This window comes from Malaclemys terrapin, chromosome 17 (genome assembly GCF_027887155.1).
Source record: "Malaclemys terrapin pileata isolate rMalTer1 chromosome 17, rMalTer1.hap1, whole genome shotgun sequence".
Lineage (NCBI taxonomy): Eukaryota > Metazoa > Chordata > Testudines > Emydidae > Malaclemys > Malaclemys terrapin.
In genome coordinates this window covers 11278661-11294500 of record NC_071521.1, presented here as the reverse complement: position 1 = coordinate 11294500, position 15840 = coordinate 11278661, and the positions used below count along the sequence as shown (strand labels likewise).

The 15840-nt window shown below is 52.6% G+C and overlaps 1 protein-coding gene across 1 annotated transcript in view; it reads right to left on the bottom strand.

Annotated features, from left to right (window-relative positions):
• The window catches only part of FIBCD1 (fibrinogen C domain containing 1), a 36275-nt gene that overhangs the window by 6856 nt on the left and 13579 nt on the right, over window positions 1–15840 (bottom strand). Inside the window, exons 3-4 of the mRNA XM_054007682.1 lie at window positions 11619–11778; window positions 9010–9146 (exon numbers count right to left, since the gene is read on the bottom strand). Of these exons, the coding sequence (XP_053863657.1) occupies window positions 9010–9146; window positions 11619–11778 (297 nt within the window). The remainder of the gene's footprint in view (window positions 1–9009; window positions 9147–11618; window positions 11779–15840) is intronic.

The window sequence follows — 15840 nt, the reverse complement described above, 5'->3', positions numbered from 1 at the left end:
CCCATCAACGTGGCATAAAGGGGTCTTGGCACAATGGTGAGCTGGGCCCTACTCTCTAAATACATCACAGGGATAATGTCAGGGCGGGGAGGAGTTATTTAAGTTGTGTCAATGTGAACACGAACAAATGGATATAAACTGTCTATCAACAAGTTTAGGCTTGAAATTAGGCAAAGGTTTCTAACCATCAGGAGTGAAGTTCTGGAACAGCCTCCCGCGGGGAGCAGTGGGGGCAAAAAACCTAACTGGCTTCAAGACTGAGCTTGATAAGTTTATGGAAGGGATGGTCTAATTAGACGGCTTGCAATGGCATGTAGCAGATCTGTGACTGCTAGCAGCAAATATCTCCAATGGCCGGTGATAGGACACTAGCTGGGGAGGGCTCTGAGTTACTACAGAGAATTATTTCCTGGTGTCTGGCTGGTGAGTCTTGCCCACATGCTCAGGGTCTGACTGATGACTATATCTGGGGTCAGGAAGGAATTTTCCCCTGGGTCAGATTGGCAGAGACGCTGGGGTTTTTTCATGGGTCACTTGCAGGTTTAAACTAGTGTAAATGATGGATTCTCTGTAACTTGAACTTTAACCCATGATTTGAGGACTTCAGTAACTCAGCCAGAGGTTAGGGGTCTGTTACAGGAGTGGGTGGGTGAAGTTCTGTGGCCTGCGATATGCAGGGGGTCAGACTAGCTGATCACAATGGTCCCTTCTGGCCCTAAAGTCTATGAGTTTAGAGCTTCCACATCTGTTGAATGGAGATGTAGCTGCCCTTTTTTATGGGGTGGGCTGAGCTGCGAGATCAGATTGTACCCTTGCATGCCCTGGTGTAAATCCGGAGTCACTCCGGATGGCCATCGGGGTTGCTTGGTAGGGAGTCTGGTCCTCGGACGAAAGGTGCCCCGGCAGTGCCTGCTGATTGGGTTAATGCTGGGCTCCTGTGCACTCCCTGCAGGGCTCACCCTGAGCAGATGGGTAACTTCATGCCCGCTCATCTGGCCGGGTTTCTGGCAGCATTGATACACCACCACTGGCATGCATCACCCCCTGCACAGGCTTCTCCAGCAAGACCCTGCAAGCTAGCGTTTGGCAGAGGTCTGCAGGCCCGACTTAAGGATGGCGGGTGGCGGGCCTGGGGGTGGGGGAAGCTGCCTGGAAGAAGTGGCCAGCGTTCCCTCTGATCCATGCTGTACTTACCTTCTAGAATTAGAGCCTTAATTTTTATCCTCGCATTGAGCACTTGAGAAGCTGCAGTTAAGCCCTTTTAAAAGGGCTTTCGTCGGACTCAGCTGACGGGAGGAGGCCGCGTGGCTGGAAAGGGGCCCAAAGCTGATTTCCAGGAGGGATGTCGGCTCCGATTGGCTGCCATGGTCCTGTGCGTGGAGGGAGGGAGCAGGGCAGGGGCAGAGGCAGCCATGAGGCTCCCCTTTAATCTGCTTTGACCTTAACTTGTAACTAGGCCAATTGCCTGTGCGCTGCTCAGGGCAGCATGAGGGGCCCGTCTTCACCAGCTCAGGGCCCCAGGAGGGCTTGGCGATTAGAGAGACGCTTTGGCAGCTTAGCGACACGCAGAGCTCTCTCGAGAAACACTACAGGGGGAATCAACAAACCTTCCTGATCCGCCGGAGTCCTGAGCAGGATTCATCGCCGCTGTGGGGACAGCTAGTGCTGGGTTCTAGTGTGGATCAGAGCAGGAGTCGCTGCTGGTTGGAGCAGGGGCCTGGATTCTATTTCAGAGCCAGGAGAGCGTTTCTAATGGTTGGAGTAGGGGAAAGGGAATCCTGCTTCGGCAATTGGTCGTGTCCCCACTCAGGGCCTCGGTTTCCCCCTCACTTTGAGATCCTTAGATGACACCGGCTACTTGAGTGCAGAGTATTAGTCCATGGCCCTGCTTGTGGTTCGGTCCGTGCTGGTCTCTGCCGTGCGAGCATAGATCACAGTGAGCCTTCTCGGGTGAGGTGCTGCCTGTGGGTGTGCGCAGGCTATAGGGTGGGGCACAGAGGGCGGAGAGGAACAGCATGTGGCTGGCTCCTGTACCCAGACCTGAGGATTCAGGGGCTGAGATGTCCGCTCCTAGCCTAGCGAGGACAGGGTCCGACTCCTCTGCAGCTGAAGCCAGAGCAGGGGGCTGAGGAGAGTGGTGGAAATCTAGCCAGGAGAGAGGGGAGACAGCAGGCCGAGGCGTGTGGGAGAGATGGGGCAGGTGTGGGGGGGATGCTGCTCCTCTAGGTCTCTCCAGCCTCAGGCAGGCAGGCAGCAAACAGGCCAAGTGGGGTGGGGGTGGGAGCGCGGTAGTTGCTGTAGTTTCAGCAGCTCCATCGCTGCTCTTCTCCATCTCATAAAATATGGATTTCCCCCTCTTAAGCAAAAAGGATTTGTTCCCCCTTCCCGTTAAAGTCAGAACTGAAATATTTATCTTTCCTGCTTACTGTCACCCTCTCTGCCTGGAGTCGCTCGCCTTTCGATTGTCACTGCAGAGTTACTGGTGCGCAAAGCACCATCTCCGGGGGCTGCAGCGGGGCCCGGGCAAAGGACAACGAGATAAATAAATCACCATGCCCCAAACCATTGACAGCACAGCAACGCCCAGCATCCGTGGGGGGTGGGGCGGCTCCCTCTCTATCCAAACTGGGTCCCCTTCCTCATCGCTTGACTCTGGGGAGGGGTTGATTAGTTTTGGTCTGTGCCCAGAGCTCTCCAGGTCGGCTGGGTGGCGTGACAGTGCTAGAAATGGATCTGAGGGCGTCCCAGACCACACACTGCCGCTCCGGGCCCTTCCCTGGGGCACCGCGTGTGACCGAGGCTCTGACACCAGCCTGCCTTTGTTTGCTTTGGGATACAGAGCAGCCCCGAGGCACAGGCTCTCCTCTGAAGCCCTTGCCCTAAAGGAGACCTGGTGCTGAGCAGCTCACAGAGAATTTGCAAAGGCTTCCAAGGCAGGAAGTAAGTAGCAGCCCAGTTTTCTGAAGGCCTGCTTGGGTACCCTTTAGTCATACGATTGCTACTCCACTAAATGACGGGGTGTTAATCAAAGGTGTGTGGGGGGGTGTCACCTGCCCAGGCAGCAGGATTTGGGTCAGCCCGTAAGGAACTTCCTGCCAGGAGCCTGGCGCAGTCGTTAAATGCATTGAGGGCAATGCTACCTTGCAGGGAGCGTGAAAAGGATTGAGCTCCACACTCAGATAAGAAATCGCACATTCCAGTTCCAATCCGCACCAATCAACGAGGAGAGGCGAGCTCTGGGCCCTGGACACCCAAAGTGGTTGTGGAGGGAAGGTAATGGCTGATGGGCACAAGTAAAGAGAGAACAACATGGAGTCCGTCTGAATCTGGGATTCGTAAATACCTTGCTCCTACTGCAGCCAGGAGAAGTTTGGGCCTCTCCCCTCCAGCAGGTGCCCTTTTAGAATATGTTTTAATCCTCGTTATTAACTCTGTTATTACAGTAGCACCCAGATGCCCCAGCAGAGGTTGGGACCCCACGGTGCTAGGGGATGGACACACCTGGTCTGCAGAGTGTAAACTAAACAGAGAAGATGAAGGAGAAACTGAGGCACGGGGAGGGGACCTGAACCCGGTCTCCTGAATCCCAGTGCAATGCTGTACCCACTAGGTCACGCACTCCCTTTTCATGCTGTAAATCTGACCCATTCCGCTGCAGGTTGCAAGTTATTTGACCTCCACGCTCTATACATCTGACCAGACACATGGCAGAAGGCAACAGGGGAACCTCGTTCTCCAGTCAGACACCAGGTCAGCACTGGCACCGACTGGGCTGTAGCAGGTAAGGAGCCCAGGGGCAGACAACAGTTTGAAAGCCCGCGGCCTGGACTAGTGGGCTGGGATTGGTTCCCCCTCTAGTCTGGCCTGCCCCCTGCCCTGATGTCCTTGAGATGTGCTGACTAGCATGCCTGGGCTAGGGCCCTGGAGGAATCCAATTTCTTTGCCTGCCTGGTCTTTGTTGTCTCTGAGCCTTGCATACGACCCAGGGCTTAGCTCAACAGCTCTCCAGTGAAATTGGTTCAGCCACTGCCAGCACGTCCACCCACCCGCATGCAAATATCCCCACACGTCAAAAGGAATAGCTGAAAAAAATCAATCCCAGGCTGCATGACTCCAAGCGGTGCCTGTGACTTTACTGCAGCCTCCGTGACTCAACACCCCAAGGACCCAACGCCCCCGCACATCGCCCCCCTGCTTCCAGCTGAGCCTGACACCTCTTTCATCCCTGAGTCACTGACACCAGCAGTGTGCACAGTTCAGTAACCTTCAATAGCCAAGTAGGGATAGCCCCGGATGGGGAAACTGAGGCACAGAGAGGGGAAGGGGCTTGGCCAAGGCCACCCAACATGTCAATGGCAGAGTGAACCCCGGAGTCCTGGTTACCAGTCCCATGCTCTAACCAGTAGACAAAACTTCCTCCCAGGGGGTGGTGAATGCTGCTTTCCTCTCTCCCCACTGGCACAGACCATGGCGGTGTTCAGGGCCAGGCTAGGAACCGATCCTGCCAGCCAGGAGGTTCTAATTGCAGGACTGGGGCTGTGACGTCACAGGGGCCTTCCTGCTCCCACGAGCAGAGCTTGCTCCATCTCCGCTGTCCCCCACCAGCAGGGCTGTTCAGGGAGCGCTGCCCCTGGGCTGTGCCTCCAGTCACAGCTGGCCCCAGGGCAGGGCCGTGCTGACTCACTGCTGGCCTGGCCCTTCGAAGTACTCGGCGCAGGTGCAGAAGCTCTGATGCAGCCTGACGCTAAATCATTTTCTTTAGCTCCCTCGGCACTGAGTATCCAGCTCAACCCCGGTCCCACTGAGTGGGACGGCTTTGGAGACGGTGTTTGGCTAATCCTCTCATCCCACCCAGTAGGCGGCTGCTCCCACAGGAGCCAGGGCTGGCAGCCGGATTCTGGGGGCCTCACGCACAGGTCTCCTCAGGGAATCCTCCTCAATCTCTTCACCCCCTTCCCAAGCTGCCTCTCTGCGTGGCGAGGCCGAGGAATTTCCCTTTTCCCACCCAGTGCCCCACCAGGCAGGCGCACTAACATCTCGTGTTTAATGGAACAGTCCTGCCTCAGCCACGGACCCTGCCAAACCCTGGCACTGCCTGTCTCTGACTCCCAGCGGAGCCCTGCAGACATGGCAGGGCGACGCGGCTCTCAGGCAGGGATCCTCAGCAGAGCTCAGCACATGGGGTGCAGGTTGGGTACTGAGCTCTTCTTGAAAAGCTGGCCCCCCTGCTGCCCTTTCAGAAGCCCCCGGGATCCACCCCGACCCTGTGGTTGGGGGTTATATTACCGGGCAATGTGGTTCAGTTAATTGGTGACGAGTGCAGTGGTCAGGACTCCTGGGTTCTCTTCCCAGCTGGGTGAGGTTGGGTAAGCCCCTTGGCCTGATCCTCACAGGTGCGGAGAACTTGCAGCTCCCCCTGACTTTAAGTGGGGTTATGTGTTCTCAACATCTCTGAAAGTCAGGCCTGCCTGCTCGGTGCCTCAGTTTCACCATCTGTACCAACGGCACGATGGTAGTGGCCCTCTGCTGTGATCTGCACTAAAAGCCAAGGCTGATGGCCGCTGTAGGCCTGGGCTCCCCAGAGGAGCCAGGCACTTGCCGCACACGCTGCAAACCGCATTGGTCTCCTCACAGCAGAGCAGCTAAGCTCCTTTCCCTCCCCCACTGCTGAAAGCTGCTTACAGGCATCAGATCTTGGGGTTTATTTCCTCCGGCACCCAGCTGGAGGGGCATTTCACAGCCCAGCGCCAAGGGGCTGGCTTGCCAGCCGAGCGTGACCTGGCCCAGACTTGGCCAGTTCTCCCACCACCCAGGGCACAGCACCCACCAGTCCAACCCGAGGTGCTCCCAACTGCAACGTCCCCCACAGCCTGTCTCTGAGACAGATCTCCTGGCCTCGGCCTGCCTCTCCTGGGTTGCCTTAAGCTTGCCTCGAGTAATGCGTCTTCTTGGGCAGGTGCCACTTCGCACCTGGGGAAGCCCTGGCTGTCCTCGCAGCCTGGGTGAGGAGGCGCTCGGAGAAGGCCAGGCCGGGATTTTCAGGCCCTTCCAGGGCAGTCTCAGCCTTGGGACTGTGTTGTGGTGTCTCCCCTACTGGCCTTCTTTCTCACCTCACAGCCAGGGGTGAGGGCAGCCTTGCCTCACCTGACCCCCGGCTGAGTTTCACTGCCCTCCCCTCGTGTGTGCCCTGTCCAAGGTCTCTCCCTACTGACTCCGGTAGCTGGCCAGCTCCGTGTCATTGGCAGCTGCACACTGTTGGGATTAGGTGGCCTTCGTGTCACACTGCATAAAGACAAGAAGACAGCGTGAGGGGTGAGGAGAATCTTCAGCACTTAGTGCAGGGCCAGCTGAGCCGTGGGGTGGCCAGGAGCGTGCGTCAGCCAGTAGTGCTGCCTCCGGGGGGCTTGCTTCCCCACACTGGCTCGGAGTGAAATCTTGCCCTGTCTGTGAGCCAGGCAGGCCCCCCCCAGTGCCTCCCTATTGACAGTGTAGGGGGGACGGGTGAACCAGGAATCCTTGGCCCTCTATCTTGGCATGTCTCCAGGGGAAATGTATTGGCGTTATACTGGTTCATGTACATAATCTGACCAGTGGAGTGACAGTAAATGTCATGTGTAGACAAGCCCTTAGGGTGTTCAGGTCAGGGGAGGGTAGCATCTGCTCTGGGCAGTGGGGTTGGCCCCCTCAAGGTGATGTGGAATGTGGGGCCCGCTTTGGGTGGTGTCACAGGTCCCTCGGGATGTCAGGGAAGGCAGGGTTAAGTATGGGGGGGGCAGCGGAGCAAAGCCGTCACCGTGACAGGGAAGGTGGTGCCATCTCTGGGCATCAGGCCTGGGCCCCTCAGCATGCCAGAGAAAACTGGACCGGCTCCGGGCCGTGGTGACCCTGTAAAGGGTGAGTTTCGAAGGCCAGGCTAGTGGAGCTAGGAGTGATGAGAACGGATGGGTCCTAGGGCCAGACTTTCTCCGTGCTGCTTTTCCAGAGAAGGGGAAAAAGCCCAGGAGTGAGTCTCTCCCAGTTCCCATGGGCAGGTCTCTAAGCTCAAGCGGTGTTGGGATGGCGCTGAGGCAGATTGGATCTGATGGAGGGAGAGCAGCTGTTGCAAATTTCTCCTGATGCTTTATGGAATCGAGGCCTCGGCTCCATCGATCCGCAGGAAAGAGCCGCGTCCAATCAGGATTCCTCGCTGATCCTTTTGCCTGAGGCTGCCAGCTCTTGGCTTCACCTCCCATTTTCTCCCCCAAGCTTGTCTGCATCCTTCTCCTCCGGCCACGCTCCATTCCACGCCCAATCGCTGCCGCCCAGCCCCTCTTCTCCTGCCCGTGCTCTCTCGGAAAGCTGTGGAGCCCTAAAAGTGAGGGGGTTCTGGATCCCCCCCTCCTCCCGCAAGCTGGCTACGCATACAGCAAGAGCGCTCGGACGTGCTTGTTAAGCGAGAACATCCTTTCTGTCTCTCCTCACCTCGGCTTTCCCTCTTCCATCCCTCCGGATCAGTCATTTCACCTCATCCTACGCTTGCTTTGCCAGCCTCTCCTGCCTCCTCGGCCCCGCCACGGGAGTGCACTCACCGCACCGCCCAACCCTCCTCTGTCGGCTGGCACAGTCCTGGTCCTGCCACGCCGGGGGCTGAGGACAAGGACCGTTCAAGACTCTTTAGTGTGTCTCAGCTGATCATACTTTGTGCCCCGCCTCTGAAAGTGGCAAAGCACTTTCCAGACAGGCCCGCCCCGCGAGGCAGGCGAACCGTCATGGCCACGTTACAGCTGGGCAAACGAGGCGGGTACTCGCCCACGCTCAGCCAGCCCGGCCGTGGCAGAGCTGGGAATGGAACCAGGAGTTGTGACTCCGTCGGCTCGTCTGGCCACTTAACGCCCCGTCTTCTCCTGCTGCCCTTTATGTTTATGGAGATACAGGGCAAAATATAACCCCTGATCTGTGCAATAGCAGCAGTGTCCAGTTGCTCCCTCTCTTTCCCTCCCTCCTCCAAGCGCTGCATTGCAGCGGATTACTCACTCTGGATTACACTAGCCCCAGTGGAGAGCAGGACTCCACGTTGCTAGGGGCTGTACACACAGTAAGGGTATGTCTACACTGCAATTAAAAAGCCGGCTCAGCCTCACAGGGCTCAGGCTAAGGGGCTGTTTAATTGAAGTGTACACCGCTCTTGGACCCGCTGAGGTGGGAGGGTCCCAGAGCTTGGGCTGCAGCCAGAGCCAGAATGTCTACACTACACCATGAGCCCGAGTCAACTGGCACAGGCCAGCCATGGGTGTCTAACTGCAGTGTAGACATACTCTAAGAGCCAGCCCCAGCCCCGAAGAGCTTAGCTCCTACAAAGATAAGGCAGACGCAGGCTGGGAGGAAGGAAATATGGCCCTCCTTTCACTGACAGGGAAGCTAAGGCACAAACGGATGCAGTGACTTTCCCAAGTCCCAGAAGCAGTCTGGTACAGAGCTGGGATATGAACCCAGCTCACATGAGTTAGAACAGCAGGGGAGAGTTTGGTTTAGAATTGTCTTTGGCCCAACCGAGGGCAGGAGAGACCAGGAGGGGTGCGTGGGTTGTTCTACTGAGCTGTCCAGCCCCACTGGTCCATGCGATGGAGCTGGTTATGGACGGGCTGCCCGACTGCACAGAGCCCTACACTCCCACCATGGGAACCGAGTAACGCCGAGTGACTTCTAAACCCAGGCAAGGCAACAGGGCCTTTGGTGTACAGCTGACCCTCACAGAGCCCCGCCACTGATCAGCACCATCTGTCTACCTTCAGCACTGTGCCCCCCATGTACCAGCAGCACGTGTCCAGCTGAAGCTCAGGGAACCGCCTTCTCCGTTCCCCTCTGGGCACAGCCCTTGGGGGTCTGTCCTGTGCCATCGCTCCCGCCCCACCATGCCAGGAGGTCATGGGCTGTTACTTGGCAGGGTATCTCGTAGGTTGGCAGAGCTGTGCCTCAACGAGTGCTGTTCCCCATGTCAGAGCGACTCAGCAATGCAGGCAACTGACTTACCGTCCAACCCCCTCCGTCCGTCGTCATGTCACAGTAGACCTGGAAGCCTGAGGGATAATGAGTGGGGAAGATGGAGTAAATGCCGTCCTCTTGTTGTCCGCTCGCGTAGATGTCAAAGCAGTCCCGGGGCCGCGAGCCTGGAGCGTGGCATGGGAGGGAAGGGAGAGCAACGCAAGGCTAATTAATTGTTTAAATTAGAGCCTCCCCGTTGGTTTCTGGCTCTCACCCCCGCTGCCTGATCTAATTGGCTGCTCACGGCCCACTCAGCCCCCTCTCATCTCATTCTCTTTCCTCCTAGGCTCCGGGCAAGCAGCGTCCTCGCTGAGGTCTCAGTGGCTTCTAGGGACCATCCGTGGCAGTACTAAGGCACTGAGAGGGAGCCTGCTGGAAAGCCATGGCCAATCCACCACACGCACTCACCCCTCTCCCAGCACCATGTCACCAAGGCCTCCCTGCCAGGCAGATGAGTGCAGTGGAAGGGGCTGCTTGCTCCCACAGCTAGTGAGGGCATCTGTATTGCATTGGAGAGAGGGTATCTGCAGGGAGTGCAGCGTAGCTAGATGCGGGGTGTGTGTGTGTGTGTGTGTGTGTGTACACACAGTGTATATGTATAGCGCACACAGTATTTGTGTGTTTATGTTGGCACAGATGCAATTATAATATAAAATTAAAGTTGAAATTTAAATGGAAATATTTTGATAAACCCAAATTGAATTTTTTGGGAAGGGGGAATTTTCCTTTGAGGATTTCAAAGTTTTCAGTGTGATTCGGAACAAAGCCAAAGTTCAAATTCTCGAAACAGAACTGCCGGCCTGTGCACGGCTCTGTATACTATACACCAACCGCTCGGCGAAAAGAACACTAGTAAGATTGCAAAGTCAAGTGGTCCAGCATTAAAGCTGCCTGGGTGTCCTTACTCTGACCCCCTTGTGCATACGCAGTATGATACGGTCTTTAATTACACGAGCACATATTTTTTCCATAGGACCTCTCTGCCTCATTACGTGCACAGGACGGATGGCACTCACGTAATGAGAAGCTATTCAATATTTCTTTTTGTTGTTCAGCATGTGGCCCAGGCCGTATTTATTGCACACTATTCACCCTGCTGTGAAAGCAGAATAAACTTCCTCCTGGGCTTTTCTGTGGGGCACATCACCATAGTATCCACGTGCTTCACAAACATTCGCTGACTTTCACAACATCCCTGTGAGGCAAGCGGGTGGTATTCTCCCCATTTTATAGACGGGGAGCTGAGGCACAGAGTATGCACTGATTTTGGGTGGCCGATGTCAGACATTGCACAGGCAACCTTAACTGTGGGATTTCCTAATGTCTGCATGCTTGATTTTGCAACCTTAATAATGGTCTTTTATTTTAGTTATGTTGGGAAATTCCCTAGTTTTGTTTGTTTGTTTAAAGCAAACTGAAAAGACAAATTCCATCACGTGGCATCATATAGACACTCACATGGTTCATCAGCAGGGTTAGAACCTTTAGTTCTGCTGCATAGATCAGCCACTTGAGGTAACTGATAGTAGTAGTAGTAGGCTGTCGTCCTTTGTGCGGACCAGCACGAGAGCAGCAATTGCAGGGAAAGTGCATTATGGAGCATTCTCAGTGTGAACAGATCTTTGGAGAATCTAGCTGCTAAAATCTAAGCAGTCTCGACTGAGCATATGCAAACTTATTCTTCAAAGGTTTTTAACCTGGCCAAATTGTGGCAGCTTTTCATGGGGCCAGCAAAAGGCACATGCCTGACACAAAGGTCCAACCCCTGCCAAATTTCATGTATCTGCTGCAAAGCAGGAGGATGCCACAGCTCTTCAAAGAAAAGGTCAACAGGATTGTTTTTAACATGGGCAACGCAGTGTACGTTTTCCTTAGACTCATTCTCAAACACATCTGCACTGTTTAGGTTGAAATTTCCCATAATGATTCAGCCTGAGGCCAACACCTGGTGTGGAAAATTTTGGCCCAAAAGGTTGAAGTTTGGAAAAGTTCTAAGCAACTGAAAATCGGATCAAACAACCTTAATAATACCCATGCCTATGATACAGGTGCATGTGTGATGGGATGTGCAGCCCCACTGGGGCATGCATCTCAGTGTCCCCAGTAAAGGGAAGTGGCCTGGCCCTTTACAGCAGGACAAAGGGGCTTCAGGGATTAGCTAGGACCCAGGAATATCTTTCCACTGCAGGCAGTAGAGAGGAGACACCTGGGTCCCTCTGGTGTTTGATTTGCTAAAGGTGATTACACTTCCCTATCAGCAAAGAGACCTGCGCCCAGCAGCAAGAGGGTGCTAGTGGGGAGGGGTCGGGGAGCTGCCTTCCATTGCCCCAGGGGCAGGGCTGGTGCAAGGATATTTTGCGCCCTAGGCAAAACTTCCACCTCGCGCCCCACCCCCCCTTCCCCCGGAGCATCGCTTATTATAAACTTTCAAAAATGAATACAGTGGAGTCACATCTTACACGAGGGTTAGGTTCTAAGGGCAGCGCATAAGAGGAAAATCGCGTATAGTGAAAATTACCATAAAGTATAGTACACAAAGTATACACTAGAACAGGGGTTCTCAACCCGCAGGAAAGGAGAGGAGGAGGCTGTCTTACCATTGGAACATCCCCGGGGCCGGGCTCCCCGGGCTGGAGGTCTCTGCAGGTCGGCTTTGAGCCGAGGCCTGGCCATGCCTCGATCCTTCTGCAGCGTGTCCAGGACGTCGCTGACAGAGCTCACCAGCCGAGCCATGTTGGTCTGGCTCTCCGAGAGCAGCTGGGAGGGGAGAAGACAAACGATCTGAGTGAGTCACCAGTTCCTGGCTTTACCCCTTTCCGACACTGCGGGCAGCAGCGTTGAATGTATCCCTCAAAGGCAGGTGCTGAGCCTGGCTGGGTCCAGCGGGCTGATCCCCTCATGTAGTGCAACGTGCTTCCCCCCAGAGCAATCACTTCACCTACTGTACCCCTGAGATTCTGCCGCCAATAGGGGGCGGGCCTCCTACGAACAGGGTCACAGACCACATCTGGGAGCCATTCTTCCTACTAAAAAAGAACAGGCGTACTTGTGGCACCTTAGAGACTAACAAATTTATTAGAGCATAAGCTTTCGTGGACTACAGCCCACTTTGAAGTGGGCTGTAGTCCACGAAAGCTTATGCTCTAATAAATTTTAGTCTCTAAGGTGCCACAAGTACTCCTGTTCTTCTTTTTGCGGATACAGACTAACACAGCTGTTACTCTGAAACCTGTCATCCTTCCTACTGCCAACGGGGAGAGTCCTAACCCCAAATGCCAGACTAAAAGGAGTGGGGCCGCAAAGACTGAGTGTAGAATGACATTCACCAAACCTTCCATTTCCATCCTCTGGACTTTGGCGTCTCAGCCCAGATTATATTTCATATATATAGTGACAGTGGTCTGGTGGTTAGTCCGGACTTCTTCATTCTACATTTAGCTCAGACTCGCTGTGTGAGCTAGGGATACGTCACTTAGCACTCTGTGCCTCAGTTTCCCCATCTGTAAAATGGGGATAATGAACCACTCCCCTGCCTCACACAAGGCATTGGGAGGCTTCATCGATCAATGATTGGATTGTGCTTTGAACGCGTAAAGGACTTGTCTGTGCTGCGACTCCTGGATGAAAAGGGCTGCAGAAGGGTCAGTGATGCGCTCGTATTACATCAGTGCAAAATCTGTTTGACGGTGAATTCAGCTGGCGCAGAATCCAGACTTTGCCTTAAAATGCATCTAGCACTGAGACCCGGGATCCAAACCCCAACAAACTGGGAAAGCTCCCATTGAAGCTCATGGCAAAACTTCTGTTGGGAGCAGGATCAGGGCACTAATGTCACTTAAAAATAATACTGAGGCTATCAAATGGAGTTATTCTGTCTTTACCCAGTGGGGCCTGGCCTCTGCTGAATGACGAGGGCAAATCCCAGACAAGCCCACAGCACATCTGAAAGATTAACTCTGACCTGCTGTAGCTCCTGACCCCGTGTCTGCCATTTGGGAGATAAAAGGCATCTTTAGAGAAAAAAAAAAAAAAAAGAGAGGATTCCCGGTCGGTTTAAAAATATCTGTGCCCTGCTGCAGCCAGATTGCAGAATGTTTGGCCTTCCCTGAAATGACCCGAGCAGCACAAGACATTCAGCCTCTGGCTCAGAAGTGAGGGGGCTGGGGGAGTCGCACCGCTGGGGGACAGATATTGGAGGAAATGCGTACGCACAGTGAGACAAAATTCAGAACGGGGGCTCCATCGCATCCGTTCCAGCATCTGGCCACCAACTGGAAGAAACGGGTCTTCCCAATAGGATGTGCACACAGTGTCAGCCATTTTGTTTTTAGGATGTTTGGGTCATGTCTTTGCATGTGCAGTTACCTACTGTCCTACGGGGAATTAATGTCGGATTTCTTTCCCCCTTCTCCCCAGGCATTAGGGTGGAACTGTGGCAGTTCGTTTGAGGCTGATAACACTGGTCTACAATTTTTGAGAAGTCATCTGCTTCAGAGATAAAATGTGCTATTTATTATGTATTTTGATGTTTTAATTGTCATATTTGAATTCAGCACAACTGATTGGCTACTGTTTCTAAGATATTTAAGTTTTTACATTTTATGTCTATGTATATTGTGTAGATAGAGTTTTAATCATAAATTGTAAACCTAGGTCTTTTCATGCGTTTATGGTTGCTTTACATGATAATATTTCACCTGTCCTGTTTATGTAACACTTTAAAAATCAGCAAAAGGGTTATATAAATAAAATTTATTATGAAACAAAAGGCAAAAAACTATTATGTACATAGTTTAGTCCTATTCAGTGTCTACTCGGCACTTCTTGGCTTGTCTCTTGTATTCATTAAATGGAGCATCTCTTGTCACTGTCCAGAAACAGTCTGCAAGCATTGATGGGCTCCATTTGCCCTGATAGCGTTTCTCCATTGTTGCAATGTCCTGGTGAAATCACTCACCGTGCTCGTCGCTCACTGCTCCGCAGTTCGGTGGAAAAAAATCTAGATGAGTGTGCAAAAAATTTATCTTTAGTGACATGTTGCAACCAAGGCTTTTGTATGCCTTGAGGAGGTTTTCCACCAACAACCTGTAGTTGTCTGCCTTGTTGTTTCAGAGAAAATTTATTGCCACTAACTGGAAGGCTTTCCATGCCGTCTTTTCCTTGCCACGCAGTGCATGGTCAAATGCATCATCTCGAAGAAGTTCACGAATCTGAGGACCAACAAAGACACCTTCCTTTATCTTAGCTTCACTTAACCTTGGAAATTTTCCACAGAGGTACTTGAAAGCTGCTTGTGTTTTGTCAATGTCCTTGACAAAGTTCTTCATCAGACCCAGCTTGATGTGTAAGGGTGGTAACAAAATCTTCCTTGATTTAACAAGTGGTGGATGCTGAACACTTTTCCTCCCAGGCTCCAATGACTGTTGGAGTGGCCAATCTTTCTTGATGTAGTGGGAATCTCTTGCACGACTATCCCATTCGCAGAGAAAACAGCAGTACTTTGTGTATCCAGTCTGCAGACCAAGCAAGAGAGCAACAACCGTCAAATCGCCACAAAGCTGCCACTGATGTTGGTCACAGTTTATGCACCTCAAAAGTTGTTTCATGTTGTCATAGGTTTCCTTCATATGGACTGCATGACCAACTGGAATTGATGGCAAAACATTGCCATTATGCAGTAAAACAGCTTTAAGACTCGTCTTCGATGAATCAATGAACAGTCTCCACTCATCTGGATCGTGAACGATGTTGAGGGCTGCCATCACACCATCGATGTTATTGCAGGCTACAAGATCACCTTCCATGAAGAAGAACGGGACAAGATCCTTTTGACGGTCACAGAACATGGAAACCCTAACATCACCTGCCAGGAGATTCCACTGCTGTAGTCTGGAGCCCAACAGCTCTGCCTTACTCTTGGGTAGTTCCAAATTCCTGATAAGGTCATTCAGTTCACCTTCTGTTATGAGGTGTGGTTCAGAGGAGGAGGATGGGAGAAAATGTGGGTCCTGTGACATTGATGGTTCAGGACCAGAAGTTTCATCCTCTTCCTCGTCTGACTCAAGTGAGAATGATTCTGGTGCATCAGGAACCGACAGTCCTTCTCCGTGGGGTACTGGGCGTATAGCTGATGGACTGTTTGGATAATGCACAGTCCACTTTTTCTTCTTTGACACGCCTTTCCCAACTGAAGGCACCATGCAGAAGTATCAATTGCTGGTATGATCTGTTGGCTCTCTCCAAATCATTGGCACTGCAAAAGGCATAGATTTCCTTTTCCTGTTCAACCACTGGCGAAGATTTGTTGCACAAGTGTTGCAGCATATGTGTGGGGCCCACCTCTTGTCCTGATCTCCAAATTTGCAGCCAAAATAAAGGTGTTAGACTTTCTTAACCATAGTGGTTATACTGCGCTTTTGTGATGCAAAAGTCACTTCACCACAAACATAGCAGAAGTTATCTGCACTGTTCACACAAGTACGAGGCATCTCTGCTCACTGGCTAAACAGAAATGTGTCCCTTTGCAAAATCAAACACTGACAAATAAGAGAGCATGACACTGTATGATTTCTAGAGCTGATATAGGGCAATTTGTTCAGCAGAGTGATGTAAGCTTTGTTATGATTGCATCATCCATGACTTCTAGGAATAACATGATGCAATTCATATCATGTGTGACGCAATACCAGCTTCAGATTGCATCATTCATTGTTTTGCCTAAAAAGCAAGTACTGTCCAAACCCAGTCATAGATTTATTCATAGATCCAGTCAAAGATGTATTTTAGTCATTTCTGGTTTAAATTGAGATCCCTTCCCTT